We start from the raw sequence: 16415 nt of genomic DNA, 5'->3' as shown, positions 1-16415 counted from the left end.
GACAAACTGCATCAACAATGAGGAATATCCACCAGAATTTGACTCTCCAATACTTTGACAAGTTTTGATTGGAATGAGAGCTAGTGTGACCCACCTTTGCTGCAGTGTTCATAATGGTTTTTTAAATGTTAATAAGTCATTTCTCATTTCCCTCAATTATGTTCATCCCTCATTTCAAGAGGTCACAACACCCACCAAAAAATGAATATAAACTTCACATTTCCACAGATGATTATCCTTGTCATGAATCATGAATGTGCGTCTTAGACATGCGTTGACTTGCTGTCTGTAAACGCTCCGTCTTTATCTTTTTGGGTTTCTCTGCCTTCGGAGCGCCTTGACCTTGAGCTGAAGGGTTGATAACACTTACACACGGACAAAAAGGCCGTCCTGTAGTTGTTGTTCATCCACCCATACAGGATGGGATTGACAAACGTCGAGCACATAGCCACAATATGGAACACAGTGAAAAGCAGCTTAAAGTCCTTCATGTCCAACACAGCGCTGTCGATGTCAACAGCCAGCTGGAATGCATGGAAAGGCAACCAGCTGACGGCAAACACCACCACCATGGTCAGCAGCATCTTAGTGGTCTTCTTCCTGCGTTTATGGCGGTCATTCCGACCTCCGTAAATCACGTGATTCTTCAGTTTAATCCAGATGCGGATGTAGGCGACAGAGTTGATGGCCAGAGGTAAACCGTATTGAACCAGAAGTGCTGATATACTGTAGATAATTCCATTCATGCGACTTCCTGGCCACTTCTCTGTGCACACCTGAATAGACTTGTCTGGTGAAAGGTCGAACGTCCCGTACTCCCTGAAGATGGCGAGCGGGCTGGCCAACAGGGCGCTGACGGCCCACGTGATGACAATGACCACAGCGCACATGTCTTTGGACATCTTGGTCTCCATGTGGTAGACGATGCTCCTGTGGCGGTCCAGGGCGATGACGTTCAGGGTGATGGTGGACACTTGCACTGCCATGCCTTGAGCGCAGGGCAGCATGAAGCACAACACCTGACCAAACTTCCACTCGTCATACAGAGTGTAGATAAGGGTGAAAGGCAAACACAGCGTGTTCACCAGCAGGTCTGCCACAGCTAAGTTTACAATAAAGAAATTGGTAACGGTTCTTAGATTTTTAAACTTGTAGACAACATATATCACTAAAGAGTTCCCAATGACTCCAAACAATATGATTGTGCTGTAAGCGAGGATGAGAAACACTTGAACTCCGACCAGCTTTGTGCTGTCGTCCAGCTTTAGAAAATTCTCGTCATTTATTGTGCTGTTAATTGAACAGCAGTTGGAAGATTTAAGTTCAAGTTGTGAATCTTCTATTTGAGTCACGTTTACTTGATCTGCTGCATCCATGGTGAACAGTCCCCATATGTTACTCTGTGAAAAGATGGACATCAGTTTCAGCAATGCAAATACATGTTGTGACCCACAAAAAGTAAATTATTTTATCTATTATTGTTATTTCTATTAGTTTACAGACAACAACCTGACAAAACTTCAGTAAATCTCCAATAATGAAAGGGTGACATCTAAAACATATGTTTATTTTCTTTCAAAGACTATGAAAAACATTTCATTTAATGAAAATATAGTGGGCACGCTGGACGTATTATTTTCAAAATATGTGTTGACTTGGGATTCTAAAAGTATACATGCAATTGATGCATAATAAATATGTAACTTGCATTACAGAGGAAGATCAACTATGATTTATGATAGGCATGTTAAAACCATGTGTAGAAACCTTGTAAGATGAGATGGTTGTAGTGAAAATATTCAGTGCTTTTAGCAAATTGATACGTGCTCCTTTGATAATATTGAACAGCACATTTTTAAATTGCAAATTTGACAAGTCTGATTAAAATGAGCTAAACATCACTGCAGATGATGCCATCAGGAGACTGATGCTGGTGCTGTTTGACGGAAAGTGTAAGGTACCACAAAAGCCGCAGAAAAGCTGTGGGGACACTTTTTCTGATTTGTAAGCTATCTTCAAATAAATCTCAAACTAATATGAGCCTATACTGTCAGTCAATCCAAAGCCCTCAAAGTCTCTTCTGATGCCCTTATCAAATGAATTCTTGATGTTCGTAGGCAGTTTATAGGATTACTGCTGTGAATTTATACAGGTTTTATCTTTTATCTATCTAGCACAGGGTGGATTTTCCCTTATAGAGATCTTGGACAATCGCATTGAACACATGAACCATAACCACATACAGTATTGTCCTTGACAGACAAGTGCTGCAGAGATCTTCATTCATCACTTAATGTATCTCCTCACAGGCAAACCTAAATCTATAACAATCAAGAATGAAGAAGAGTGACAACTTGTAAATGTTTGTCGTGATTAAGTTATTCAGAAAAGTGCATTTAAAAGTTCAAATGCTGTTGTCACTGACCACCAGCAGCATGTCATAATAATTTCTAGAGAAAAAGACAATGTAAGTGAGAAACGTGGCATGGGTCAGGAGCTGTGTTGTTCAGTCCTACAGTGAGACAGCAGGCTGCAGCTATTTTTTCCATTTGATCAAAAGATCAAATGCTGAGATTAAGATTCACTCACCTCAAGCTCCAGGGTGAGATTTTCAGATTCCCCTCATTGTTTCTGCTTCCAGTAAAGTTAAGTGACAGCTTTTTTTGACACGGTTCGCCTTGTTCCTGTGAAATCCAGATAACCAAAATAATAGAAGCCCCTCAGACATCGACACCGAGCAATCTTCATAAAAGAGGAACAACGTGCGCGCAACAGCAAAGCGCGCAGCATTTGCCAGTGCGCACTGCAGCCTGTTTAACGTAGAGGGCGCATTACTTGCCCTGTGAGACTCTGGGAGACCGTCAGATGGGGAGTTGGGAGGAAACGCTCCTTTCCTGACCAACATCCTCAACCCGAGAGAAGATGTATCCTTGTTTTACAATGGATCGTTTTTAATGCGCGTCATCCTGAGCGAGTAGCCTGCGCGTCTGTTCGTCCTTGAATGGCAAAAGGCACATCTCTGCCCCTCAGTGCCCAATGCAGAAGGATAGCCCGTGAAGAATAGTGTAAATGGAGCATTTGTGTTCAAAGCTCAGCTAAATACCTACAGCACGAGAAAACCATGTTTTATTTATATTTGAGAAAGAAAGAATCAAATCAGCTTTTCAACGGTTTAACATTAATGCCTGCTGCTCTGTTCTGAGTGCACCACTGCAGTGGAGAGCACACAAAGCTCAGCTATTCAACCAACACATGATATGAATCTGTGTGAGTCCATTTGGTGTAATAATCAGTAAGTCATCAGAGAATCCTCATTGGTAAAGACACAAACTGCTTCACATGCCAGGCTCAAGTTTTCCAAAAAGAAAAACAATTTTTTTATAAATTAAATACATTTATAACATCATAACATCTTTATAGAAAGAAATATTTGCCATGTCATTACTAACATATTATCCAAACATAATGCAACATTGACTGAATTTGACAGCAGAAGAGAGGTTGAATGCAGGAGCACACACATGGTTGCTTCTTTACGACCTTGTTAGCACTAAGTCAAAGGTAATACTCATATTATGTTACAGCACAGATTGCCAGTTTGGGGCCAACACTTACAGACAACCACACCTTCATGAAACACTCCAGAGGGTCTCCTTCAGCTAAACAGATTGTGCCTTTTAATGAGATTCACAGCGATGATTATTATGCAGCAATTAACAAATAAGTCTGCCAACATCAACTAGTTAGTACTGACAGTTGGGAGTAGATCTCAACCCTGAGCCTGGAAATGAATTTTTGCAGACACACATCAGTGATGATGACAACAGCATCATTGTGGCTCAGTTGATATTGAGTAATTAAAGCACTTTACTGGAATGGTAAAATCCAGAAGCTGCATCATCATTAGAGACCTCGCTTGAAGTAGCCCTAACATTTATATCATGGTCAATGGCAATTACCAATTACCAGAGTTTACCATTTAAAGTGTAGTACTGTGTAGCTGACCCATTTCAAACTGTTAGGCCTCTGGCTGGTAATTGGGTTCATAATTTGATTGCCAATGTTAACCAAGACACCATGAGGCCATTGGATATTGAGTTAATGTCAAGCAGTGTCCTTGGCAAAAGCTCACTTTGCCCATAGTGAAACTACACAGATGGTGAAGTAATGAGAAAAACCAGCAAACCCTGAATATATTGGGCAGAGTTTAGGAGTTTAGGAGGTGAGGCAGACTGTAAAAGATTACCTTGTTTAAAGTTAAATGTCAGCAAAAGACGAGAGTCTTCTGTTGTCAATGAAAAACAATACTGTGTTTTAAGATTACAGCTCGTTAACTACTATTCTAACATTTTACAGACTACTTTCTTCTTTCTTCCATCACTTCCAGGCAGCTATTGCATCCATTACATCCAGCAGACATGAGGCAACTTTAGCGTTCATTTGGGGTCATGTTTCTGGCCACATGATGAAAGTCCAACATCCACTCTCCTTGTAGCTCTGTTTTGATCAACTCCTGCAAAAAATACATTAAGCTGCTAAATGCTTCACTATGTTCACCAGCTTTGTCTTTCTGCTGATTGCTGGTGGCCAGGTAACGTGCAGTGGGTCTTCGGAGAGCTTTTGGAATTACTCTGATGTGAGCATTTAAAGCAAATGAGAACAGTTACGTTTGTGGCCTTAAAACCAAAGCAATGAGCTGTGAGATGCTAAAAAAAAGTCTGAGGCAAACTGCAGAGCAGGGTGATGATTCTCTGTTGGTTCATTGCAAGCTGTACTTTCTTATTATGCGATATTTGTTCCCATTTCGACATAGAAATATTGATCAGAGTACCTTTAATGTATTTTCCTTGTGTTATTGTTTTGAATCTATTAGAGCTACATATGAGATTGCAGGAGATTTCTGCATAAGAAAATGAAAAGGACCATTCAGGTTTAAGTTTATCATATATCACATTCATCACTATCATTTCTCTATTTTTAACTCTCTCAAATGAAGTTCCCAAATGACTGCTTCAGATCATTTATGTGAATTTCACAGCATTAATAAAGCGGATAATATCAGTAAACAGAATTAAAAGGCATTCTTAATATTAGTTTAACGCTTGCACAATGTCTATGTCCTTTCCAGTGCAAAGGCAGTGCAAGGGTATCTATGTAGATGACTCTAGATTATATATTTCCTAATTGTTTTATGGTTCATTTGTCCCATTTAGAGTAGAGTTATAGAAATCATTTTCTAAATTAGAGCCGCACATAAACAACAACATACAGCGATCCAGTAACTGAACATGACAGCACAGAGAAGTGATTATTGATTGTGTTGTTCTAAATAGAATAATGCTCCAGGGATGTCTGAAGTGGCTGAAGCATGTCTAAATACCTGCAGGAGTTTTTATGCCTTGAAAACTGTGTGTGTGAAGGACAGCAGCATGTTAATGTGTTAAGCTGCACAGGGCGCTCATTCAGGGCACAGCCTATTAAGATACAATTATTGACCGAATGCCATCTGTTCTTTACAAAGCTTCACACCCCTGCATGATATCATGATCCAAACACCCCGTGTCAGTTTGAAGGTAAAATGGTTAAACAAGGGAAACTTCCCACTGCATTTGCTGTGCTGTTATACTTCCTATCCTGAGCTATTATTAGTGGAATCAAATCTTCAGTGAGAAATAAGCACACATTTTATTTAGATCATTTTAAGATCTAAATAATTAAATGATAATAAGCAAAAACCTTACTCTATATTTAGATGTTACTGCTTGTTTTGTTTTCTTGTGAAAACACGAGGATGCAAGTGTCCAAATTCAAATCCAATGTGACAAATCCCATGATTACTCTCCAAACTGTCTTTTTACTGATATGAATTTGATAGTGACAGCAGATGACAAGAAATGAAGGGACAGAAAGGACAACATTCAACTAAAGTCCCTAGCCCGACTCAAAACGAGGAATTAGATGTATAGCGTATGGCGAGCTCGTAATTAGCTTTTTCAGATGCAATGAAATGTATTTTCTGTTCATATGGCTGCGCAGGTTTCACTTAACAGATGTCTCTCTGGGTGTGTAAATTTCAACCTTTATCTGGATCTCCAGAGACACTAAGTGAGATGATCGTGATAAAAGTTCAGTCAAGCCTACAAATTAGCATTTAAATTACAATAACGCATCGCTCTTCCTTTTCACACACACGGGGCTTGCATTGTACATGTGTGTGGTCAATGTGATGAATGTCAGTGCATGAGGATGCAATTGTCCTATTTCTCTGTTCAGCATGAATCCATTCTTCCCTTCCATCACAATCGCTTCCCATATCGACAGCTTCTGGACCTGGACAGTCTCTTTTGTCAGTTCTGCAGTTGTGTAGGAGAGTATGGTCATAAATTGACATTTGTTAAAGGATATGACACCATGTGACTCTGCCAGTATTTATGTGACTTTACACAGAGAAGAAACTGGAATGGAATGGCATGAAATGGAAACCATGTAGTCTCTTGCAAGTACATGCTCGGCACTTGTGCCATATACCGTTAAATTTCAAGACAGCAGATACCAATGTTTTCTATTTAAATTAGTAAATTAAATAATAATAAATACATCATCTGTGTTAATTGCTGCGTTTAAATTGGACGACAAATGTTTATGTTATTTATTTGCATCTAAGCCTAAATTGAAATGTTAAAAAAACAAAAAGACCGCTGCTAGAGGGAGAGGCACTTAATTGAGTAACTACTAGTCTTTCCATAGTGTGGGAACCTCTTCACAGTCTGAATGTTTGGATTTTAATATCCCTCAAGGCCTTGATATGGATGAAACTGATGAAATGGAGACTTACTGCTGTGTTCAGATAGCAAACATAAAGGGCGTTCATCTGTAAAAGGACAAAATATCCATCAAGCAATATAAGAAGCATAAACTATGAGTAAACAAATTCATCAGGAAGAATACACTCATGCTTCTTCCCCCTGTAATGGTCCTGTTGAATGGTGGACATTGTAAACATATCTATGCTTGGAGCACTTTATCCTTGAGACAGAGTTTGTTTGTGCTCTTGGCATAACTTCATCCCACCCTGTTCTTCCAGAAACAAAAAATGTGATTGCTAAAGCAGCCATGTGATCCATGTTTGATGTATTTATTTGTAGCTATAAGAGGAGATCATTGTGGGAATGTAGATATGATTGGATAGATCTCCCTCAGTGACTCCAGGCTAAAAGCTGAAAGGTGCCAATTTTAGAGGTGACAAACTCACTTACCCTTCAATCCCAGCAGAGACTGTGCACCTGCACTCCGCTTAATAGAACTTGGGGGCTTCAGCCTGTTACATCAGCCTCTCTTGAATCAATACATAGTGCTCCTCTGCAGGAATAGTGCCTTACTCTAATGTCAAGGCAATTATCCTCCATTAGCACTGGTCCTTATCTGTGTTCCTTTGTTTCAGATACATTCATAGAGTTTGACCACATTGAGTTTTTACATCTTACTATCCTGGACATGGGCTTGTTTTATCTGAGCTAATGGTAAGGAGCCTCTGGTAGTTGTAATCTAGAGCCTGCTCCCTTTTTCTACAGGTTACAGATGAAATGATGTATCTTTTAATGGTCTCTTTACATTTTGTGTGAATACATGAAGCTAATGATATTATATCATTACTGGCTCATATTTGAGTAGTATTTTATTAATACACAACATCATATAATTTCTTCTTTTAAGCAAAACAAAATGCTGAAAGTGCTCTGTGGAGTTTAAGTAAGTTTACTTACTTACTTTATTTTGCTTTGAGGCCAAATTAACATACCGATTGCAGTTCCTTAGGGACCTGCTCTATAGCACTACTAGTGTTCAAAATCTTCATGGGGTACATTTATTTTGAAAAAGATGAGAAGAGCAACATGTAACTTCTGTCTTTAAATACAATAAAATCCAGTTCTTTTTCACAGAGGCTTTACTCTTTGACAGTCTATTAGATGGTTGTTGTTCTCATAGAACCAGGATTACAGGTACCTCTCTGTTCTTACTGTGCAAAGGGTTAATCGATGATGGAATAAATTCTAAGTGTATTTATGTAGCAGACAGGCACAGGAAGTCATTCAGCTGATTCATAACATTTCACACAGTCTATGCTCTGCTGCCAGTCGGCCAGTTTATCAGCTCCTGCTGTTACAGAGCCTGTCGTTCCCCCCCTGTCCAGGAGCTGTTACCAGAGAGCCCCCACATCAGTTAACCCCATACCCACTCACACACCTGCTTTGTATTCCCCATCAGCTCCACGGTAAATGCATCCACTAAACCTGCGCTTTAGCTGTTGTTTCAGTTGTTGTGTGCCGTCCAAGCTGTAGCGAGCTTGTTCCTCCCTGCTCTTTTAGGACCCACTGCCGGCTTTGTCGTCCAGATTGATTCTCTGATTCTCCAAATAATTAAAAGGTTTTTAAGAAACACAGACATTACAGGGTAATTTTCCACCGTTTAGTTTGAAGTCAATTTCATCTCTTTTAAAGACTTACATAACCTTAATAGCTTTGCGGGCACAGACAGCTCCACAACCACCAACCATAATAAAGATTTATTGGTTTGTTACATAAATAATAGTCCTAGCACACCACTGAGTGTCTTCCTGTGGGCTGTGATGCCATTTTTCATTTTGGACAGAAGCAGAATTAATAATTTATAACACTGATACTCTGATGCTCTTAATATTTCTTGTTCATTATGAAGCATCTCCTGTATTCAGTTGAACTATTATCAAGTCAATTTGGCCTGCTAGCTTCTTGGGAGAAATGCGAAAAGAAGTTTTATTAATGTTGCTCATCTCAGATCCTTTACAATGACAGAAGGTTGACCACTAAACAACTCATTTAACTCAAATTTGGACCGCTTGTGGCTATTTTTCCCAACCTTGTATTCAGTAGTATGTTCTCACAGACAGTTCTGTCATTCTGCCAGGGAAGGTATAAAATCCACTTTGATGGAAGCAGAAACAATGAAAGTATTTGATTTTTAATACAGGAAACACAAGAGGGAGTATGTAGAAATACACGTTTAATGGACTGACACACATGACATTTGTCTTCACAATATATCAAAATTATTCTGTACATTAAGAAGAAACTTATTGCACTTTGTCCAAGCCAACCTTTTTGCTAAAGCAAGATATATAATTATAATATTACACTAATGGTGAACTAAGAAAGCATTCACAACAATATACCTAAAACATCCATCTGCATACACCATCATGTATCTACAGGTCAGTCTCTTCTTTCCAAATACCTCTGTTCAGCTTTATCTCACTCCTCAGGAGTTTTCCATTTTGCTAAGTCAAAGTCAATTTATAATCTATGAGCTGTGACTGTTAAATGAAATTAATGTTGACTATCAGAGACTGGTGAACATTAATGATGAATAGCTTGCAAAATTAGAAATCTAACAAAAGGGTTTATAACATCGTGACTGTCAGGATCAAATCATCGAGGCAAAGACAAATAAAACATCAGATAAAAAAAAAAAATCAACAGTTTTCCAAATAGCATAAAAAGTAAAACGCTGACATTTTTTTTAATGGTGCACACACACACTTCCCAGTGGCTTTAGTCACGCAGCTAAACCACAGGACTGCATTTGAGCTTCCAGCATGTTAAGTCTTTTCTCCTGAGTCGTCTCAGCAGAGGCTGTTAGGCTGCCATCCAGATGGTGAATGAGATGAGCAGGGTCGGTAAAACTGTCAGTGGCGTCACACAGCCCAGGTACAGCATGGTTCCTGCACCACACAGTGCAGTCAAGTAGGAACTCATCCTGCTGCAAACAATCTTCCGTACTGTTGTGCAGAACTACAAGAAAGAGAGTGAGAATCAGCGATTTGAGGCAAAGTAGATCGCAAATTATCTGTGTAGTAGAGGTCTGTCAGCACTACCTCCAGCACGGCAGTAAATTTGGCGTGAAGTAACACTAGGTGGAGCTAATCGCCTCGTGAATAAGTTAATTTTCATGACTGGTTTGAAAATATCCCCATTTGAGCAAATATCAGTAAGTCTGGCTGTAAGATAGCCAGTCATTGTGAACTAAAGCTGTTTACCTCGGTCACACCATCACAAGTACATTTAGATTAACACCACCTTACACCGAGTGTTACACGCAAATTCTGTTTTTCATTACTGCAAATCCTGCACGTGCGATGATACTTAAACCTTTTCCATGTGACCTTTCTCATGCAATATTCTCCAGGATGTAGTGCAGAAACACTTAAGAAATCATGGAAAGGAGTTTTGCTTTGACAAGCTGCTCAGCCATGACATTAATAATAGCTTATATACAGTATATCTCTAATGCAACAGACAGTTTGCAAACCACAATTCATTGACTAATTCAATCATACTTGATGTTAATTGATCTTATAGTAAAGGATAAGATATTTTCTCTGCCCTAAAACAGTTATCATGCATCTATAAATCAATTAAAAGAGTTATTGGTCATTGTAATCATTCCTCTTGTTCATGCTGGCTGTGGAGAGATTCCTTCCTAATGCAGTTGCATTTTAAGTTTACAGTACACGTTCTATGCAGAAATGAATTTCAAGGTTCAGCCAAAGCTTACGTGAGGCTTCGGCAGTCTTAGTATAGTCAAATAAAATGGCTATCTTCCAAATTTACTGTATTTTCATGGCAATATTCTCATTTTACTATCCCTGAAGCTAAGAAAAGTTGGCAAAGGAACAAAGAGCTAAAATGGCTGTAACACCACAAGATATTGACTTGTAAGTCTCATATTAGCTTTGGTTAAGCTTCGCAGTTTTACACAGCACAAGGCCTGTGGATTTGGTCCCCATCACTTACATTGGTTAAGAAAGGATCTTTTAACAACCAGTGTGGAGAAAAAAAACATAAAGCGATCCTTAAATGTTTACTGATAGGCCAGAGTCTGTACCTGGTACGTCTGGTAGCTGATGGCCATGCCATATCTGCAGTACATGACGTAGTGTTCACAGTTGTACCACAGTAAGCTGTAGGTGACTGAGCCCAGGAGTTTCTCTGCCCTTCTGGCCACCTCATCCCCATCCAAAGGAGCCCTGCTGCACACTTTGTCCATGTTGTTGACCAGAATCTCTGAGCCATACGCAAAATCTTCCACAGAATCCACTCGGACGCTGGCAACCTTAGTGAGGACCCCCAGCAGTAGGCGGTTATTTGTTACCATCTTGGCAATTGCAGATCTATTCCTGGAAATAACCGGCAGGATGTCCGGAATCAGATGAGCCACGCGATTGTCGCCCAAGTAGATACCAAAATGTGTGAATAATGTCCTGGGGACTTCTAATAGATCGCCACGCTTGTAAAGAGACAGGTCATATTTAGATTTCTCTTCCTTCTTTGAGGCTACAAAGAAAAAGTTGAGTAGTTGGTACAGAAACATGATGGCAGCATGCAGCAAGGTGGTTGACACCCAATTTATTTATGTTGGAACTGGGAGTGGCCAAAGTGGTTAGTAGGATTAAGTATTGACCAACGTTTAAGTACGATTTTGATAGAAATAAAGGAGCTTTCTGTAATCACTTTGCTGTGTTGTTGGATTTTGAAAATCAGGCCTTGTTTCTGGCGTATTAAGGTCAAGGGTCCTCATTAAAAAGGCTGGCCCGGCAACAAGTTAAATCCTCATTGAAAAGGTCACTGATATTGAGCCATCACACCCACATAAACAGCCTTTGTTTATTCGTAGACTAGACTGGTCTGCAGCCCTTTAAATTCATCTCATCATTATTCAGCACTTTCTTGGATATCTAGAAAAACACACGATGATCACGATGTGATCATCGTTTTAGGGGTGTAATGTACTTTTGACATATAATATCGAATTAGTTTAATCCATTGCAATTTATAGTAAAGGTCAAAGGTCGTAACTCCAATATTACAACTAACTGCATTTTAATGAAGTTGCTGTGATGTGATTGTTCAAGTTTGCAGTATATCTATACTTTCTATTTACATGCATATTGTATCAATCTTTTAGATCTGAGTCTCTCAGTAAGGAAACATATCATGATATATCACATATGTTAAAGCTAATTTGGGGCTCAGTGAGAGTCACACTCAGCCAAGACACACAAGACACAAGTAAATATAAACAGTTTATTAAACATTTGTCATATTTACAACATTATATTAAGGACACTTCGATAAAATACCCACTGTATATACATTAAGATATTATTGTAGACATTATATTCTTTTTTTGCACTGACTCAAATGTCAGAATTCATGTATTTCCTCACCCTTTTATGGGAGGACAAATAAACACCATATAGGACACTATTGATGCATGAATCAACACAAAACATTAAATGTCATCTACACAATAATAATGAAAGTATGGTTGTAATGCAGGCTCATAAGGCATCATGTGACAAGAGTGCACCGCTCTGAGGAGGTTTCCAGTCAGTCCTCGCCATTCAGTTCAGTTTGTTTGCAGGTTCCTCGTGCTGAACTGCTTCACCCAGCCATCCACAGAGTAAAGGGGATAAGGATTGTGGGTACTGTAGTTGACGTTGCCATGCCGAAATAGACGATAGAGATGATTCCAAGAAGGCCTGTGACAATCACGCTGCGCTGGTCTCTGATGATTGATTTCAAGACCTCACAGAACTACAAGGGAAATAAATATGGTTAATTATTATTTCACATGTCCTGCTTAATGGACTAATATTTAGAATTTGATGCCATGGATACATGAACAGTCGCCCGCCTGCCACATATATAATCCTATCTTCCTGTGAACAGTGTAACCACCACTCAAAGTCAGACTGCTAACTTAACTTGGAGGTAACCATGGCAACGGTACTCCTCACCTGTGATGGTTAAACACACTCCTAGAACTCCTAACTCCTAGAAGCCCTAAAATCCCCTCAGTGTTGGATGCTTTCAGTAATCTGATTTGCAGATTTGTTTGAGAAGGTGCACCACTAAAGCACCATGGGAACTAAATTGTGTCCTGTATTATCAGGGTTTCTTGTAGTGTTTTATAGTGGAGGTACAAATGAGGACCATCTCTAACATCCAAAAAAAAGTATATATCTTTTTAAAATAATAAGTTACAGTAAGATAAGTTACATATGATATGTAGTGGCACCATTTCACACAGCAGATGACATAGATTTAATGAGTTCGGTATTTTCTTTAGTAAGTAAATTGATTATCTTGATCTAAACCGTGTCAGAGGCGCCCTGTGTCAAAATCTAGTTTCTAAAATTTTTCTTTACACTATATTCACATGGTGCATATTCCTACTAAAGCTGTGTCTAATAAAAATGCATCTAATGGGGACATGGAGATGACAGGGCACATACACAAAGCACCAAGGCTGGGGGCGGGGATCAGTGGGGGGGATCTAACACAAACTCTTGCTCACCATCCTCCTAGCTGTTAATCTGACTGTGATTAAACTGTAAAAAGTGAATCAGGATTTAAACACAGCATCTTTTTTTCTGTGAGCATGAAGACACACTCCAAGGTGCCAAAAACACAGCTTGTAATATGTTGACCTGCATGATGCACTTGGCTAAATCTGGATACAGCCAATCAAAAATCACACTATTTACATGATCAATAACCAATGACACTTAATGAGACATAAGTATCATTGGTTACTGACCAAACTGAGGAACCTGTTAATGACTGTACCTTCTCTGTTTGCCGGCTCACTGCAGATCCATATCTGCAGTATGTCACAAAGTGTTCACAGTTATTCCACAGCAGACTGTACGGAATTGCTCCGATGAGTTTTTCAGCTCTCTTCGCCACATCTTCATTGGCTAGTGCGTGATTCTTCACCGTCTTGTCCGTGTGGTTGACCATTATGCTGGAGCCATATGCAAAGTCCTCCAGCGTGTCCACGCGCACCGTGGCACACTTGTACATGCAGCCGAGGATGAGCCTCTTGTTTGTGATGACAGTACTGATGAGCTTCTGGTCGTTTGTGAGCACAGGGAGGATGTCGGGGATCAGGTGGGCGACTTTATTATCACCGAGATAAATGCCGTAGTGGGTGAAAAGGGTTCTGGGGACCTCCAGCAGGTCTCCTCTTCGGAGAGTCGGTGGGTGACCGCGTTGTGCGTGGCGCTCCCGGCTCTTGTCCGCAGCATCCGACCAGCTGGACTCAAAAAGTTTGAACTTGGAGAGAAGAGAGAGCTTCTCCACCAGGAATGTCAACAGCTGCAGCATCGTGAGACTTTACGGGGGGGAAATATCCTGAGGCGTTTGAGTGAAGAGAGCTTTTTATCCTGACTGGCACGAGGAGGAGAGATGGGAAATCCAGAGGACACGATTGGCCACGGGTGCCCTTGTGCACGTGCGCATTCTCCCTCCTTGACCTCCTCAGCATCTTAGTTTTTTTTTTTTCTGCCTGACGCACATTGCTCGCCTCTAAACACTTTCATTTGGCCCTCACGAACTGCAGCAAACAAGAGAATTAGCTGTGCAGGAGGGAATTTATTTTAAGTGAAACGTGCAAAGAATTAAGGCAAAGCACACTGGTTCTATTCAATAGTGCAACCGTGCAACACAATAGAGTGAAATAAAGCTGATGTAGATTAAATGAATCATTAATGACACTGGTGTGAAAGTGAGTAAAGTAAAGTTTGTGTATAAAATGACTAGAAGTTGGTTCCAGCTGTGTGAGACAGTTGCCAGATGCTGTTTCAGTGTGTTGTTCTGACTCTGCAACTGTTCCTGCAGATCTGAGGACTGCAGGAATGTGTAAACATTAGTAATAAGAAAGTAATATGAGCAGTTGTATTCCTCTCATTTAAATCTGGTAAAGGACAAAATGCAGTCACATAAAGAGGCAGTAAGTTAACGATAACCCCACAACAAAATCACTCTTAATCTACTTTAAAGCTGCACTTTTATATATACAATGACTAGCCTACATGTACATGTTGTCATGCCGAATACAGAAAATGATCACCCAACTCTGTGATTACCCTCAGCTCTGTGGAGTTTAGCATCTTTCAGTTTATTGTTTTGGTTTTCTGGCCACAACTCCACTGTTTTGATTCGCTCTCATCAGCAGCATTTCCAGCCGCAGAGGGAAACTGTAAATAAAGCAAGTGAACACTGGGGAGCATTTAGCAGCTTGAGGGTTACAACCTTAGTTAAGGGATGTTTAGGCCAAAACCAGATCTAAAATCAGAGTGAATATTGGACTTACAAATGCCTGGTGGCAAAGTTGATGGTAGCATTTTAAAAGTGTCTGCTAGATGAAAAATGTAAATAAGCAACTTGATAGCATGTCATTTAATCATTTAGGTAAATTCATAGAAGTCACTGAACCTACAGTAGCTTGAATGGAGGATATCTTTAAGAATTATTACCACTAAAAGGCTCTTGAAGTATCAAAAGTATCCTTTGAGCAGAACAGACCACCTTACAAAGGTGCATATAACAGAAATTCTTGTGAACAAATACTTCAAAATTGCTGCGTACAGTAATCCAGTAAATCTACTGAGTTACTTTCCACCACTGAGCTTTACCATCCCAAAGCATAGGCTCAAAATGAGTTTCATAGAGGGCCATAACAACTTGAGATTGTGCTGCAAAAAGAAACAAAAGAAAAGAAAAAACTGACTGGCTAAACTGCTGGTTTTCATTTTAACATTCGTTTTGTTTTGAATTTTTCAACTTTTGTTTACCCTGTTGGTGATTTGAAACACATTTCTTATTATACTACTAAGCTAATTACCCTCCAGACAATGACTTGCAGAAAAGTTGGTGGGCAGTGGACTCAGTGGCTAATCTGTTTTGTCCCGGCATCAGTCTAGGATCAGCGTTGGGAAAAAGCAGGCTGTGTTGTGATGGTCTGCATCTTCTCAGAGGAACCATATGATGAGATAAAACATTCCTTTGACCAGATTATCATAATCCTGTAGGCTTCAATTACACGCTCATCTTTTAACCCAGAAAATACCTTGAGAAACACTGCAGCCTTCTTGATCTTGTGTCTTTGAATAATTTGTTACAGTACATTTGCTGACCTAGATATGCCAGATCCCTGCAAAAGGGGCAAATTATTGCTGGTATTTAACTCAGGCCAACTGCTTCTCCAGACTATGGGAAAATTAGCCTGACCCACAAGGCATAGATACCCTTTTGAGGAAGTGTGTGTGTGATTAATGAGTATACGGCATTACACATCTTGAAACGTGAACTTATACCCTGCAAAATTCCCAAATGATAAGATTGCAATCATAAATTATAGGCAAAAATAAACTTTCATATTACTGTTTGTGAAGTGTGTGTCCGCAGTGGTACCACACGAATCTTGAGTGAATCAATTACCTCAATAATAAATGAGTGAGTGTGGTGGTGAACTGAAACTGAATACAAACATATTATCAATCAGAATTGAAAAAAAAACTATATTGGGGTTGA

The 16415-nt window shown here is 39.7% G+C and overlaps 3 protein-coding genes across 3 annotated transcripts; all 3 read right to left on the bottom strand.

The window, feature by feature from the left end:
* Positions 1 to 263: 263 nt before the first annotated feature.
* On the bottom strand, positions 264 to 1376 carry npy2r (neuropeptide Y receptor Y2). The gene has a single exon (XM_070828343.1). It carries the CDS (start codon positions 1374 to 1376, stop codon positions 264 to 266), a length of 1113 nt encoding a protein of 370 aa, XP_070684444.1.
* A 7806-nt stretch (positions 1377 to 9182) lies between these two features.
* On the bottom strand, positions 9183 to 11406 carry LOC139199068 (lecithin retinol acyltransferase). Its single transcript, XM_070828079.1, has 2 exons — positions 10921 to 11406; positions 9183 to 9827 (listed from the first exon to the last, which is right to left on the bottom strand). The coding sequence occupies exons 1-2, from the start codon at positions 11404 to 11406 to the stop codon at positions 9672 to 9674; spliced, it is 642 nt and encodes a 213-aa protein (XP_070684180.1). The 3' UTR covers positions 9183 to 9671.
* Positions 11407 to 12444: 1038 nt separating this feature from the next.
* Positions 12445 to 14212, bottom strand: lrata (lecithin retinol acyltransferase a). The gene is made up of 2 exons (XM_070856406.1): positions 13668 to 14212; positions 12445 to 12632 (listed from the first exon to the last, which is right to left on the bottom strand). The coding sequence occupies exons 1-2, from the start codon at positions 14205 to 14207 to the stop codon at positions 12480 to 12482; spliced, it is 693 nt and encodes a 230-aa protein (XP_070712507.1). The 5' UTR covers positions 14208 to 14212; the 3' UTR covers positions 12445 to 12479.
* Positions 14213 to 16415: the final 2203 nt, after the last annotated feature.

The sequence above is a fragment of the Pempheris klunzingeri genome, chromosome 3, assembly GCF_042242105.1.
Source record: "Pempheris klunzingeri isolate RE-2024b chromosome 3, fPemKlu1.hap1, whole genome shotgun sequence".
Lineage (NCBI taxonomy): Eukaryota > Metazoa > Chordata > Actinopteri > Acropomatiformes > Pempheridae > Pempheris > Pempheris klunzingeri.
Note: the sequence above shows the minus strand (reverse complement) of the source record. Positions and strands in the feature narration are given on the sequence as shown.